This window comes from Oryctolagus cuniculus, chromosome 3 (assembly GCF_964237555.1).
Source record: "Oryctolagus cuniculus chromosome 3, mOryCun1.1, whole genome shotgun sequence".
Lineage (NCBI taxonomy): Eukaryota > Metazoa > Chordata > Mammalia > Lagomorpha > Leporidae > Oryctolagus > Oryctolagus cuniculus.
In genome coordinates, this window is record NC_091434.1 from 7,889,976 (window position 1) to 7,906,036 (window position 16,061).

Consider the following 16,061-nt stretch of genomic DNA (forward strand, 5'->3'; position numbering starts at 1 on the left):
GAGGGGACGGATCCAGTCAGGTGTGTCACACGTTGCCAGCCCAGAGTAGGGTCTAAATGGCGCACGCAGGAGACTCCTTGGCATCGCCTAACGCCGGCCCCCAGCCTGCCAGAGACGCATTTGTCCAGCAGATGTGCGTGGGGAGCCTCACTGGGCCAGACCTGGGTCGGCTGGGAGAGCTCATGGGAGCAGGGCAGGCTCCTGGGGTCGGCACAGACAGCAAGGACTCCAGTGGTGCCCGCGGCAGCAGAGCACAAAGTCCTTCGACAAGGGACATCAGCCGCCTACTACAGTGAGGGCTTGGTGGGCGACGGACGGTGGCAACCAGGTGCCTGCCCTGGGATGGGATCTCGTGTTACAATCGCTGTTTACTTGTGTGGCACGGACACACACACACCGCACAGGACTCTCATCCGCTGGTTCACTCTCCAAATGTCCACAAAGGCTGGGGCTGGGCCAGGAGCCCGGAACTCCATCCAGGTCTCAGTCTCCCATGTGGGTGGGTGGGGAGCCGATTACTTGAGCCATCACCTGCCGCCTCCCAGGGTCCTACCAGCAGGAAGCTGGAATCAGGAGTGTGGCCAGGACCTAGGCCCTGGCGTCTTAATCACGGGGCCCGACACCTGCCCCCCAAGGGCAATTCGTGAACGTCAATCTCAGATCGACACAAGGACAAGGACAAGGACCAGACCCTGGACCACCCCAGGGACAGGCAATGACACCCAGTCCCGGGGTCTGCTGCGGCCGGGGAAGCGCGGCGCTCAGCAGTGGGGGCTCTGAAGTGAGCAGGTGTAGAGGCAGGGAAAGGAAAAGGCCGTGTTCTTAGTTTTGAAAAATGGACGCAGACGGCGGCGAAAGGGGCGCAGCAGGAGTGGGCGGTGGGCAAGGAGGAAGGGCCGGAGCTGCCAGCTCGGACCCCACTGGCCTGGGGCTGCCCAACCACGCCGGAGGCAAGGGGCGCAGGGGGCGCAGGGGGCAGCGTGTGGCGGCGGTGGAGACACACCTGGTGAGGCCGGGCTGGATCTGGGAAACCAGGGCCCCATGGGAACGGGACGAGGCCCCGAGATGGGGTGTCCAGAGCTCAGGGCTTCAGCAGGGAGGGGAGGGTGGCAGAGGACGGCCCCCAGCGGAGGCAGGGACCAGGCTGGGACCCATACCCAAGGGAGTCCGGCAGTGGCGACCGGCAGTGGCAGGTGAGGACGAGTGGCAACCCAAGTGGGGCTGTGCGTGCAGAGGAAGTGGGGCAGGGAGGGAGGGGGTGAGGGAAGCTGCACGTGCAGTGTGGATGCGGCAGGGAGGCGGGGGGGGGAGGGGAGAGACGGGGTGTCTGCAGGGAGATCGGGGTGGGGGGATCTAGCAGCCACGCAGGGTCGGGCTGGGGCTGGGCCGTGGCTGAATCCTGCGCTCAGCCCAGCGTTTCCTGACGCTGAAGTCAGAGCCGATCACTGAGGTGAGCGCACGTGAGATCCAGCCCCACCCCCCCGCCCCCGCCCCAGGCCTGAACACCTTGCAGCAAACGCAAACAGACACTTAGAAACACCCACTGGGATCACTGTGTGGGCCCAGCCTCGCTTTACTCAAACCCCCATTTAAAAAAATGATTCATTTATTTGAAAGGAAGAGATGAGAAGGAGAGAAAGAGAGAAAGAGAGGAGGGGGCAGGGGGAGGAAGAGAGGAGGAGGAGAGGAAGGAAGAGAAGAAGAACGACAAGGAGAAGAGAGAGAGAGAGAGAGAGAGAGAGAGAGAGAGAGAGAGAATCGTCCATCCGCTGATTCACTCCTTAAATCCTTAAATGGCCACCACTGCTAGGGCTGGGCCAGGCCAAAGCCAGGAGCCAGGAGCTTCTTCTGGGTCTCCCACGTGGGTGCAGGGGCCCAAGGACTTGGGCCATCCTCCACTGCTTTCCCAGGCCATAGCAGGGAGCTGGATGAGAAGTGGAGCAGCCGGGACTCGAACCAGTGCCCACATGGGATGCCGGCACTGAGGCAGAGGCCTAACCTTCTACGCCACAGCGCCGGCCCCTTCACTCAAGCCCTTTTATGATTTGCTTTTCCACTTGGCATAGCTGTATCCTGCGAGGCCCTTGCTGAGTCGTGATTCTTCTAAAACATTTCCAACACTGATCAGCGTGGACACACGGTGATTTATGTGACCAGCTTCCTCCTCCGGGCACGTAGGTAATTTCTGGTTTTATAAATAGTATCACAAGTACCGGTGCACTTGAATCTGTGGACACCTGACTCATTCCCAGAATAAAATCCCACGAGTGGAAACACCGACTCCGACAGTCTCAGTGTCTCAGATCTGTGCAGGACACAGTGTGGGAGTCGCCGGGAGGCCCGAGCGCCCGGACCCATCCACACAGGTGACGCTGGGGTCCCAGAGGGCGGAGGGCGCGGCCCTGGATGGAGAGGCACACAAACTTGCCGGAGGCGCACGCCAGGGGTGCAGGCGGAACAGAACCAGCCGGCCAGCGTCCTTGCGCTGCTCTGAGTCAGCCCCGCCGGGGACCTGCAGCTCCATCGGCTTCCCTGCACGACCTCAGCCGGTCTGGCTCAGAGCTGGTGAGAGGCCCCTGGAGGGAGCTGGTGCCGGCAGTGAGGGGCTTGCATCGCCCGGAGGGTTGGGGGGACGACCCCCCAGCCCCCGCATCAGGACACAAGTCAGTGGAATTCCCAGGCCAGTCCCAAGTTCTCCCACACAGAACATCTGCCCAGTGGTCAGGTCTTGCATTTATTGGCTTCCCATTATCCTCATCTCTGATTAAAAATATCCATGCCATGTTTTTGCCTCTGCGAAGCAAAAATAAGTTTAAATGATTTTTTGAAATATTTAAAATACTTTTTAAAAGAGTTATTTATTTCGGAAGTCAGAGTTTCAGAGAGAGAGGGAGAGACAGACAGAGAGGTCTTCCCATCTGCTAGTGCACTGCCCTGATGGCCGTGACTGCCAGTGCTGGGCCAGGCCAAAGCCAGGAGCTTCTGCCGGGTCTCCCATGTGGGTGCAGGGCCTAAAGCACTTGGGCCACCTTCCACCGCTTTCCCAGGCCATTAGCAGGGAGCTGGGTCAGATGTGGAGCAGCCGGGACATGAACCGGCGTTCATAATTTTTACAACGATTTGCTGTCCTTGTCCCCTTGTCAAGTAAGGTAAATCTATTTGTTTCTATTGCTACTTCCATTAAAAAATGTATATTTACAAAGTGGATTTCCTAAGTAGTTGACATCTGGCTATATTCTGGATCAAAAACGAAACGGCAGAACACAAAGCCGGCAGATATGAACGCCGCTCAGGGATGCATGGCGGGGGGGGGGGGGGGGGCTGCGCCACCCTCCCAGCATCGCTGCTGGTCAGGCGCTCAGGGTGGTCACGTGGCTGCCCCTGAGCCGGCTTTGGGGTTCCTGAGGGAAGCACGCGGCTTTCCTTCCAGTGCGTCAGAAGCATTTACAAACGCACCTGTGTGTCAGCTACACCTGCTGCGCCGCGCACACCGGAAGCACTCACCACAGCCCTCGCTCCTCTCCTGTAGGTTAAAAAACACTGGCTGCAGGCTTCCCAGGAAAGGGCAGGGCTTTAGTTCGAGCTTCGGTGACTAACAATGAAACCCCTGGACACAGAAGCGTACACCACTGGTTCAGAAGTCAAACCGACCTCCGAGCACTGGTCCTCGGGGTGGGCCTCGCGACGCTTACAGGGCAAATCCCAGAAGGGCGACAGGACAGCACAGTGCCGGGACACCGGTGCCCTGGTGCCGGTGGCGGGAGCTCCGTGCCGGCTGGCACTTGCACGTCGTATCTGCTGCTGAATCCCCAGTGCCAGGGTGATCGCGGCAGAATGACTACAGAGTCCAGCTGCAAACAACCAAACAGCCCGGCTGCAGGGCGCGGCCAAGAGAGCCGTGGTGTGCGGAGTGTGTGGAGTGCGGCCTGGCCGCTGCCTGCTGAATGAACACACACGGGTCCCAGCGGCGCTCTCTAAGCCCTGGCTTAGGGACACAGGCGCCACAGGACGCGGGCTGCACTCTGCCCACTGGACAACCCGCCCCTCGCCCCGGCCCCCAGGCCTCCTGCGGGACCCACTGAGGTTTACTCGTGTCGGGGGGTGAATGTGAGGCTACGGAGAACGAACGAGGCTTGGCAGCTACCACCGCGCAGGGCTGCTTTACGAAGTCATCAAAGCTGACGCCCCAGTCCCAGCCCGGGCCCGGTGCTCTGTGGGAGCCGCACCAGGGACGGGACAGGAGCCAGCAGCCGCCTCCCGACGTGGTCCTGGGGAACCCGTGGCCTGACCACATCCCTCCAAAACCCCCCACAGAGGAGTAATGAATGCTTTCAACACGAATGCTTTATTTTGCATTTTAAAATCTGTGCATCATCTTACGTGGCAGTTAAACAAAACGAAGCCGAAGAAAAGCAGCTCCTGCCCTCCTTGGGCCCGGACTCACGCTGGGCCCCCGCTCCTGTGGCCGCCGGGGGTGACCGGCCTGCGCAGGGGCTCGTCCCCGCCCCACTGCACGCCCGCCGGCCCCTTCCGCCGCGCCTTCCCGGTGTGGGTCATGATCTGGGAAGGAGAGAGGGAGGGGGCTCAGAAGCAGTCAGGCAGCCCCCCACCCCGCCTCCCCCTGCAGGAATCCACTCGGTGAGTCAGCCACTCCGTGGTGATAAGGGAATTTGCAAGTACAGGAGGGAGGAGCCGGCAGATTATCTAGGAATTTTGTTGCGGGGGGGGGGGGGGGGGTCCTTTCGGGCTTTGCGTGTTAATACCACTTAGCAGTACGAATACAAACATCAAATCACAAACGATGGAAGCAAGCAGTTGACTAATTCCACCCCTGAAAGACCCGGACTCTGAAAGTCAGAAAAGGAGCCTGAAAGATTTGATTAAAAAAAAAAAAAAAGTGCCATTTCCACACGTGGGGTGTGGGGTGTGGGGTGTAACACATGTAAGCCAAACCAACAGGCAAACACCACGCAGGGACGCAAAGTGCGGCAAAGCTAACAGATGACAGGTGAAGACGTTCACTGGGCAGGGGCCTCCTCTCCAGGGAGTGGAAACCAGGTAACTGGGCAAAGAATGCGAACAGCCCTGCCCAGAGCAAGCAGTGAGACCACCAGTGAGCAGGAACTGGAAACCCCCACTCTGCAAACAGGGGCCAGCCTCACCCATCACATGCCTCAGAGACTACCCCACCTACTGCTTGGGGGATACTTTTTTTTTTAAGGGAATTAAAAATAAAAACTTAAAAATTAATTTATTTGAGAGGCAGAGCAACAGAGACAGAGGAGAGGGAGAGGGAGAGAGAGGGAGCGAGTGAGCTTCCACGCGCTGGTTCACTTCTCAAATGCCCATTAGCGGACAGGACAGGACGGGGCCAGGGCAACACTGGGAACAAGGCCCTCAGCCCAGGGCTCCCGTGCTGAGCCATCGCCGCTGCCTCCCAGGATCCGCATGAGCAGGGAGCTGGAGTCAGGACCCGGCGCTGGGGACTGAGCCCGGCCAGTGCCATGTGGGACGGGGGTGCTCCCGGAGACAATTCTTTTGGAAGGCGATCTGCCATTTAAGAGTCACAGAGATGTTCGTATCCTTGGAAGTGAATCTTAAATAATGCAAAATGTGGAAAATGTTAAACACACAAGGTTGTTCACTACAGAGTAAAACTGGAACAACCTCACTGTTTAGTAATAGGGGAATAATTAAATAAAATACAGCATGTTCACTTGACACAACAGTTGCCCATTTACACTGGTAAAGAATAGGTTATGAAGAAAAACGTTTATTTAAAGCCTTAAATAGGGGCCAGCGCCGTGGCTCACATGGCTAATCCCCCGCCTGCAGCGCCAGCATCCTATGTGGGCGCCGGGTTCTGTCCCGGTTGCCCCTCTTCCAGGCCAGCTCTCTGCTGTGGCCCGGGAGTGCAGTGGAGGATGGCCCAAGTGCTTGGGCCCTGCACCCCATGGGAGACCAGGAGGAAGCACCTGGCTCCTGGCTTCGGATTGGCGTGGTGCTGGCTGTGGCGGCCATTTGGGGAGTGAACCAACGGAGGGAGGACCTTTCTCTCTGTCTCTCTCTCTATAACTTTGTCAAATAAAAAAAATTAAAAAAAAGAACAAAACTGTTCCAAGAAGAAATCACTACAAAACTGGTGAAGTCTGGGTGGAGCCTGCGTGCCTGCAGGCAGCGCCATCAGACACCCGCCCAGGCGCCTGGGGGCCTTTGTGGCCAGAGAGGGACTGAGGGCTCAGAAACGCTCAGGGGCTGGGAGACAGGATGGCCGGCACCCACCCCCGCTCATGCAGAGGAGCAGCTTCCACCAGGCTACAGACGGAGTTCGGGTTTGAAGGGAGGTTCTGCTACACTAGCAAGCATCGGATTTAACCACACACATGTGTACACACACGCGCACACATGCACATGCGTACACAAACACGCAGGTACACGGACGTGCACACACATGTACACACCTGCACACACACGAGCGTCCACACACACGTACACACCTGTACACACACGAGCGTCCACACACACGTACACACCTGCACACACACGCACATGCATACACAAACACGCAGGTACACGGACGTGCACACACATGTACACACCTGCACACACACGAGCTTCCACACACACACGTACACACCTGTACACACACGAGCGTCCACACACACACGTACACACCTGCACACACACGAGCGTCCACACACACGTACACACCTGTACACACACGAGCGTCCACACACACGTACACACCTGCACACACACGAGAGTCCACACATGTACACACCTGCACACACATGAGCGTCCACACACGTACACACCTGCACACACACGCGCGTCCACACACATGTACACACCTGCACACACGAGCGTCCACACACATGTACACACCTGTACACACACGAGCGTCCACACATGTACACACCTGTACACACACGAGCGCCCACACACACATGTACACACCTGCACACACACGAGCGTCCACACACATGTACACACCTGCACACACACGAGCGTCCACACACACATGTACACACCTGCACACACATGAGCGTCCACACACATGTACACGAATGTCCACACACGCACATGCATACACAAACGGCCACATACACACAGGTCCACACACATGTGCACATGCGTCCACAAACATGCACACACACACGTACACAGACGCACACACTTGTCCCCCCCATGTATACACGAATGTCCAGACGCACACACACTCTCTCTGCAGCATATCTGAATGCAATTCATTCCAGAGTAAAAGTTGGTCAACTTGTGCCAATTTAGGCAAAAAAAAAAAAAAAAAAAAAAAGTATTTTTGAAAATACGGGACTCACAAAGAAATTCTGACGTGCTATGAGGCAGTAAGAATTTTCCTAAGAAAACATGGATACAATGTAACAACCTGTCTCCCTACGCAGGGAAAACACCGCAGGAGAGGAAGCAGGCAGAGCTGGCCATCCAATGCCCCCTCTCCCTTCTGACCAACAGAACTGATTTTGTTGGCAGAGCAATGAGTCTATTGAAAAAGTCACCCCCCCAGGCTGCCGGACTGCAAAGGCCACGTGACTGGGCTCTGACCAGCGAGGCCACGTGGAGGTCACCGAGGCGGCCTTGGGGCCAGCACGGCAGGGGGCAGCCTCCTCCCTGACTTATCACGGATTTGTGCCGGAGCCGCATCCCCCATCAGCATCTTCATCTTCAACTGGAAAGGCAGAGACAGAGACAGAGAGACATCTGCCATCTGCTGGCTCACTCCCCAAATGCCCGAAGAGGCGAAGGCTGGGCCAGGTGGACGCCAGGAGCCCAGAACTCAACCCGGTTCTCCCAAGTGGGTGGCAGGGACCCAACGACTTGAGGCCCCACCTGCTGTCCCCCAGGTGTGCATTTCCGGAGGCTGGAGAGGGAAGTGGGTCTGGGGCTTGAATGGAGGCACCTCCACACGGGATGCGGGTGCTCTAAGCGCTGCCCCTCATCCATCACCTGACAACCCAGGGCAAAGAGCACAGGGCAGGGCCATCTGCGGAGCTGCCCCGGGGCTAAGGGTTGAGCTGGGAAGCCCAGGAGGGCCCTAGCAACGTGTTCACGTGGTCGTGCGTTTGGGCAAAGTTTGCAGACGGAGCATTTAATCGCCATCTCTTCTTGCCGCTGCGTGCTTTGACCTGGACTGCCCTTGTGACACTTCCTCTCGTGTCACCTGGTGCTCGAATGCCCAGAGGCAACCTGCAGGTTACCGGAGGAGACACTGGGCGCGCAGCCGCGGCAGGAGGACAGCTCTGCAGCGCCCCTGGGAGCCTCCACCCACGGGAAGACCTCGATGCCTCCACGTCCTAACGCTCGGAGGACAGGATGTCGGCAGGAGCCGTTCCGGAGCGTGCCACCGCGGCACGAGGGTTATTCTGCGCTAAAGGCACCTGGAAAACAGCTGGGTGGAAGGAGGTTCTCCAGTCTCCCCTTTCCTTCCTGACGACGAGGGATTACAACTGCCCGTGTCAAAGGCGCCCCCCGCCCCGGGCCAGGAGAACGGACACCGTTCAAGTGGACACGGCAGCGAGAGATTCTGCACGCGTGGACTTCGTAAACGGGCTTCTTCTCTCCTTTCTCTCAGTAGAAAACACCCCAGAGCCCCAGTAATGACTGAAAAGTGATCAGGAGGCCAGCGCCACGGCTCACTAGGCTAATCCTCCACCTATGGCGCCGGCACACCGGGTTCTTGTTCCCGTCGGGGCGCCAGATTCTGTCCCGGTTGCCCCTCTTCCAGTCCAGCTCTCTGCTCTGGCCTGGGAGTGCAGTGGAGGATGGTCCAAGTCCTTGGGCCCTGCACCTGCATGGGAGACCAGGAGGAAGCACCTGGTTCCTGGCTTCGGATTGGCGCGGCGCTGGCCGCGGCGGCCATTGGAGGGTGAACAGCAATGGAAGACCTTTCTCTCTATCTCTCTCACTGTCCACTCTGCCTGTCAAAAAAAAAAAAAAAAAAAGTGATCAGGAAATGCCCCAAAGTGGACACAGCCTGATAAAAACACCCTGCGGCCTTTCCCTGTCTGCTTTTGGCTTTTGCTGAGGGGCTGTCCAGTGCTTGGCCTCCCAGGTCCACGTAGGACGGCGCAGCGGGACCCCGGAGCACCTGGAGGGGCTGGCCCTGCGGTGCCGCCTGAGGCGGGAGACCGAGGCTGGCCGAGGCTCCATCAGTGCCCAAGTGGGCGGTTGCAGACTCCAGGGGCCATGGCCAGGGACTTGGGGTCTCTGGAGGTGAGGCCACAGACCCCAGCTTTCCCAAGCCCCTGCCCTCCTGGGTCGGCAGGGGCAGAAGGTGCTGGAAGGAGGTGGGGGCATCCGCAGCAGGCATCTCCCCCTCCAGCTGGGCTGGACTCATCACGATGACGTCACGCCCTTGGCCTTTTGAGGTTCAGATATGGCATTCGGTTCTCCCCAAATCCCCAGCACTTCCGGAAGGCTCCGTGGGCTCAAATACTGTGTGGGGGGAGCTGCTTCACCCCTGTCAGCCTCAGGTTTCTTTTTCTTTCTTTTTTTTTAAAGAATTATTTTATTTATTTGAAAAACAGTTACAGAGAAAAGTAGAGCCAGAGAGAGAGAGGTCTTCCATTTGCTGGTTCACTCCCCAAATGGCCCCAACGGCTGGAGCTGGGTCAGGTTGAAGCCAGGAGCCAGGAGCTTCTTCTGGGTCTCCCACAAGGGTGCAGGGGCCCAAGCACTTGGGCCATCTTCTACTGCCTTCCTAGGCCATAGCAGAGAGCTGGATCGGAAACGGAGCAGCCGGGACTAGAGCTGATGCGTTGCAGGCTGGGGCTTTAACCTGCTGAGCCACAGTGCCCGCATTTAGCCTCGGTTTTCTCGGCTACAAAATGGCCACACTGGCAGAGCTTGCCCCGGTTAAGTCTGGCAGGAGGAAAGGGAACAGGACGGAACTCGGAGGACGGTGCTGAAGTCAGGCACTGCTTCTTGAAGAGCCAGAAGATTACTCAGCATGAGAAACACACGCTTGGCGGTGACTCGGTGCAACTGAACGGTCACTGTCCATAGATTGAACACGTCACGGGGTTTCACCACCATCGTGGGCGGGTGACACACCGGACACGACCACTGCCGCCGCCTGGCAGGCTCACAGGGGCCCTGCTCTGCCGCCGGCTTCCCGAGATCTCTGCGGTGTCCAGCCTTTCCCAGGGCCTGGGCTCCGAGGCACAGAGGAGCTGCGTGTTTCGCCTGGCAGGGTGGCTGTGGGGGGGCGCAGGGGGCATGCTCTGGGGACGGCTTCCCCCAGCCCTGCACGCCCTGGCAGGCGCCCCAGCTGCCCCGCCACTCGCCGCCTCGAGTTACTGCTTGGTTTCTAAATCACCGGTGTGGACGGCAGTAATGACAGGATCACGGTGGCAGGCGCGGGGCGGGGCCTGGCTCTATTTCTGACTCCCGCTGGCGGTCTGGGGCCCGCTGTGACTCACCGGCCACTTCTGTCGCTGACCATGCTCAACAGGAACAGTTCTGTTTCATGTGTTCTTCTGCAATTTTTTTGTAAAAAAGATTTATTCATTTATTTGAAAGGCAGAATTAGAGAGAGAGAGAGGTCTTCCATCCGCTGGTTCACTCCTCAAATGAGCACAACAGCCAGGGCTGGGCCAGGCTGAAGCCAGGAGCCAGGAGCTTCATTACAGTCTCCCATGTGGGTGCAGGGATCAAGCACTTGGGCCATCTTCTGCTGCTTTCCCAAGCCCATTAGCAGGGAGCTGGTTCCGAAGTGGAGCAGCTGGGACTTGAACCAGCGCCCATGTGGGATGCTGGTGCTGCAGATGGCGGCTTAACCTGCTGCACCACAGTGTCAGCTCCAATAGCACAGGTTTAAAAAACCTTTTGAATACGATTTTCAGGCAGAATCTTCCAGAAAGCCAACATCTTTAGGCTCAATTTGAAAACGCTGCCGTGCCTAGTTCATCAGTACAAGGCTTCTGCTGCAGTTCAGGCACGCAGTTCCCCAGTGAATGTTAAGTCACTGACCTCGACTCTGGGTGGGGTCTCTCCCTGGCTGTGAACTTGGAGTCCTCTGGGCACATGACACCTCCTTGTGTACTCCCCAACCCAGCACACAGAGGCAGCAGGCCGGGAGGATGGGTGGGCCACGGCAGCGGGGGAATGCCCACGTGACCCCAAGACCACCTCCATGTGCGGTTTGCTAACAGTCCTAAGAGCAGTCAATCACCCACCAGGTCCCAGGACGGCCCGGGGGTGGCGTGGGCTGGATGCGGTTGTGTGCTTGCCCCTGGAGCCTGTGAGCGGGGCCCCTCACGGACTAAGGGGTCTGTATGGCCAGGATCAAGTCTGGGATCCTTGGGAAAAGGTCAGCCGGGACCGTCCAGGTGGGATGACAAGAGAGGGGAGGCCTTGGGAAGAGGCAGGCAGGGACCGGCGCGTGGTGTCAGCAGAGGCACAGGTGTTGGCGGAGATGCGTGGGGTAGGTTATCCTCATGCAAGAAAGAATTCGGGTGTGAGACTGAGGAGCAGCGGTGAGCAAGGCGGCAAGGCCTAACGGGGCAGGGCATTGGTCAGGACGGACGGGCACCCCCCGAGACGGAACCAGAGCGCCCAGCCATTCGGCCTGGGAAGGCGAGGCTACGGGGTATAATGCAAACACACCTGGGAGGCTGGGCAGGTGGCCTGGGAAAGAGCTGAGAGCTGAGAGCTGAGCGCGCGTCTGTATTCAGATTGGGGCTTTTAAGGGAAGGGGGTCTTGTTCTTCCCGCCGCTTGTCCTCCACCTCCCCCCTCCTCCCCTGGACAAAGGGTTTGCTGAGTGTGTATGAGGTGAGATTCCTCCCATGGTTTCAGCACTCAGTGCTATGGGACTAGGAGCTCAGCAGGCACGGGGCAGGGCAGCTGCCCGGAGGGTGCCTGCCTTGGGTTTACTGCCCAAGGTGATGAGGCTGGGGGTGCATTTGGTGCTGAGCCAAGCTCCCCTGTGAGCTTTTCTTGGGGGGAAGCTGGGGGCCATCTGCAAAGTTACCAGGCCATGGGCAGGACTCTGGCGAAACACCGGGCTGTGTCCCGGCCGGCCGGAGGCTCCTCCCGCACACACAGAGGCCACTTTCTGACTCCTAACTTCCTACCTAGGGATTCTTCCCTGGGGTGTGTGGCAGGTGCGAGGCTTCCGCGCCCTAAGCCCGGGAGACAGCAAGCGCCTGCCGTTCCGAGCCACCCGCCGGTGGCTCCTTCCCGCTGTGGCCTTGGGGGGAAGAAACACACTTGGGGTTCACATCCGTGCCTGGATTCTTTCTGAACTTCACCCCCGTGGGAACCGACACCAGTGGGCTGGGCAAGCACACATGGAGCCCCTTCCCGAGGGAGTCACAGTGTTTCTCCGGCTAAAAGGGTAGCAGGTGCACATGAGGGGGACCTGGAACTGCATATTATGGTAAGATGCTGGCACGCCATGAAGCCAGGGCCACAGGCAGATTCCAAAGCTCTGTCCTTTGCACCTCACTGGTTTGTGGGACCAAAACTGAAAGGCTCCCAGGTTTTAAACCGGAACACGGCGGGGCAGACCCGGCCTCTGGTGATGGGCTGCCTCAAGATGCAGGCACGCGGGAAAGCTCGCACAGAGGGCCCTCAGTCAGGCCAGCGTGTAAGGCAGCTATGAAGCAGACAGGCTGGGCTCCCACTCCCCAGATACCTTACCACACACATGCAAACACCCCCCCCCACACACACACACAGACACAAAGTCCCAAATCCCAAACAGCCCCGGCCCCAAGTGTTGTGGACGAGGGAGACTCAACCTGTTGTTCCAGCACCTTCCGCGTCTTCCCTTTGCTGTTCGGAGCTAAGCCCCCCCCACCCCCCCACCCCCGCTCACTGTGCAGAGGCTACGACTGACTCACTGAGGCTGTATCCAGGCTCCTGTCTGACAAACACACGGCGAACATCCTCGCTCACGCTGGGCACACACAGCCACGGCAGCGTGGTGGAGCTGGGAGCCGCCACGTGCCCGCCCCCAGGGTCACCTCCTGTTTTCCCTGTCACCGACCCACGAAGCAGGAGCAGCTGCGGACGCCTGAACACAGGCCCGGCCTGTCAGCCGGAGCCTCGTCTCTGACGAAGCCCGGTCACGGCTCGGACGCCGCACCTGCTCCCTCCTGACCTTTCCTGCAGACTCCCGAGGACAACGGCAGGCGGTGCCTGCCCCCAGCCTCGCTTCCTCCACCAAACAGCCAAGGTGAACACACGCTGACACGAAGCAGGAGTCAGAGCCAGTCGCTCCCCTGTGTTCAGCCCTCCTGGAACCTGCAGACGCCCGGGATGGAGCCCTGGGCTGTGCCTCCAGGCGGAGGCTCTGCAGCAGGTGCTCATGCCAGCCCGCAGCCCTCACATTTCTCAGATGGCAAGAAAGAGGGCGCAGAGCCCAGGGGAGCGGTGAGGGGAGGGGCCAGGTCCCACCCATAAAGGCCCCCTGCACCAGCCCTCCCCCGACACCCACCTGCTCAACCACCAGGAGCCCTTCTGAATGACAACGGCCTGTAGCTCTGCCATCAACGCGGGGCTGCGGTCTGGACTGGCCCTCGCCCTGCTCCCGGCCCCTCCCTGCCAGAACCTGGCACACCGGTGTCCCTGTCTGCCACCTGCAGTACCCAGCAGGTGCCTAGGGGACCTTCCCAGGGGCCCCGCCTCCTGCTCCGGCTCCTGGCCGTCCCCTGCCCCCTTCCAGCTGGGGAGCACCCTCGTCTGCTCTGACGGCTTCAGCCACACGTTTGCGGCTTCCCTATGGGCCGCAGTCTTCCCGAGGACAGAGCGCGGGTGGACGGGTGGGCCTCAGCACGGGCCTCTCTCTGTCACCCCCAGCCCTCTGGTCGTGGTCGCTGAGGTGACCCAGGCCTCATCCACACAGCTTTGGGACGGCCCTGTGAACCCGGCGTTACATGAGGTCGCCGGCGCCCGCCTGTGGCACCTACCCCCAGGTACTCCGTGGTCAGCAGCTTCTCGCCCGAGAGCTCTCCCAGCTGGGGCTGGATCAGCTCGTCCTTGTCCAGGTCGGCCTCCATGGCGTCGTGGTCCTCCTGTTCCAAAGGAGACAGGGGTCAAGCCTCCGGACTCCCCGCCTCCAGCCCTGCTGTTCCCGGAACGAGCAGGCCTCAGGCCAACCCCAGCGGCCGGCAGGCCTGCGTTTCTCAGGGTCTGGGTGCTCTGTCCCTGCCCACCCTGCTCCTGGAGAGGCCAGGGACAAGGCCAGCCGAGCCTCAGGAGCCGTGAGGTCTGGAGTGGTTCGAGACACATGAAAAGCTGCCCCAAGTCACAGTGGTCGGAGCCGCTCTCTGCGGGGTCCAGGTACCATGTGGACAGCCACGTCCGTCAGGCTATGGACACCTGCGAAGCACCTCCACCCCCGGGCCTGGGCGATCCCACACTGCCCGGGATGTTTGCCCTTCTCGGGGGACAGGCAGTGGTCCCGCTACTCCCAGGCTCCCCGGCCCCCCCACAGGCTGCACGCCCCACGTAAACAAACTGGGGAAAGGTGGGCGGGTCAGGGGCCGTGAATGGGATCAGCAGGTGCCTCCTCCCCCCCCCCCCACCGCCTCCTCTAACATCTGCAGCCCTGGGGATGAAGGAGCCAGAAGTCAGCGTGCAGAGAAAGCCCCCCCAAAGGCCTAGGAAAGGGGGTGCGCAACACGACAGAGCAGCTTAGAAAACCACCCCCCACTCCACTCCAGCAGGGGGCTCGGGGAGGGGGGCCAACACCCCCAGCTGGGGCATCAGAGGAAGTCCAGGCCTGCCCCCTTCCACCCCCTCCTCCCTGCAGGTGGCCACGGGAGGCCTAGGGGGGCTCTCCAATTCTCCCCGCCCCCAGTCTGGTGTCAGCACTGCCCAGCCTGGAACCTGGATGTCCACCCACACCTGGCCATGACAAGGAAGCCCTGCCTCCCCTGGCAGAGCAGCGAGACCAGAAGAAACCTGCTCAAACTGAAGGTTCAACAGGATTCCATCCCGTCCTACCCCGAAGCCCAGGGCCAAACACACAAACACCGGTCATCTCGGCAAGAACCAGGGGCTCTCAGACTCGGCGACGGGGCACACGACAGGAACTGGGGGCTCTCAGACTCGGCGACGGGCCACACGGCAGGAACTGGGGGCTCTCAGACTCGGCGACGGGCCACACGGCAGGAACTGGGGGCTCTAACTCGGTGACGGGCTCATGGCAAGAACTGAGGGCTCTCAGACTTGGCGACGGGGCACACGGCAGGAACCGGGGGCTCTCAGACTCGGCGACGGGCCACACGGCAGGAACTGGGGGCTCTCAGACTCGGTGACGAGGCACAGCAGGCACTGACGTCCTGATGGCAGGACGTCACAAAAAATGCTTCAGTGAGCAATTAAAAATTAAAAAACAGGAAGTGTTAAAACACAGAGAAAGAAGAGGAAGCAGCCCAAAGCAAACAGAAGGAAGGAAGCGAGAAACAGAACGAATGAAAACGAAAACAGAAAAATAGAACGGAGGAAACCAAAGTCGGTTCTTTGAACGGATAAAACAGGCAGCCTTCTGACAAAACCAACAAAGAGAACGAGAAGATGTGTCGGCCAAGGTCAGGAAGGAGACAGCACTACAGACCCAGCACACGAGGGATTACTACAGACCAACCCCACACGCACACTTGACGCCCACGGCTAGTAAGGAAACAGAATTCATATTCAAAAACTCAGGCCCACACGGTTTCTCTGGAGAATTCTACCAAACTTGGTGGGGGAGCGCCCCCACCCACTGGTTCCCTTCCCAGATGCCCACAACACCTCTGGGCTGGGCGGGAAGCTGCGAGCCAGGAACACAATCCAGGTCTCCCACGCAGGTGGCAGGAACCCATTTACTGCTGTCTCCCAGTGAGCTGGAGTCAGGAGCCGGGGGTGGGTGTGGCCCCAGGCACATGGCCGTGGGATGCGGTATCTTAACCACAAGGTGAAATGCTTGTCCCCCAACCAGGATTTTAAAGAAGTACATCAATTCCAAAACAGAAAAGGAGGGAACAGTTCCTGATTCACTGTATGAAGCCAGTGTTACCCTGGTACCAAAAC

General features: G+C 59.4%; 1 protein-coding gene across 6 annotated transcripts in view; it reads right to left on the reverse strand.

Moving 5' to 3' along the window:
• Positions 1–4,326: 4,326 nt before the first annotated feature.
• Positions 4,327–16,061, reverse strand: part of ARMC9 (armadillo repeat containing 9) — a 123,883-nt gene continuing 112,148 nt past the window's right edge. For all 6 annotated transcript variants that reach the window (XM_070070074.1, XM_070070072.1, XM_070070071.1 and 3 more), the window contains 2 exons: positions 13,952–14,056; positions 4,327–4,560 (listed from right to left, as the gene is read on the reverse strand). In XM_070070074.1, coding sequence (XP_069926175.1) covers positions 4,441–4,560; positions 13,952–14,056 — 225 coding nt within the window. In that variant the 3' untranslated portion in view covers positions 4,327–4,440. The remainder of the gene's footprint in view (positions 4,561–13,951; positions 14,057–16,061) is intronic.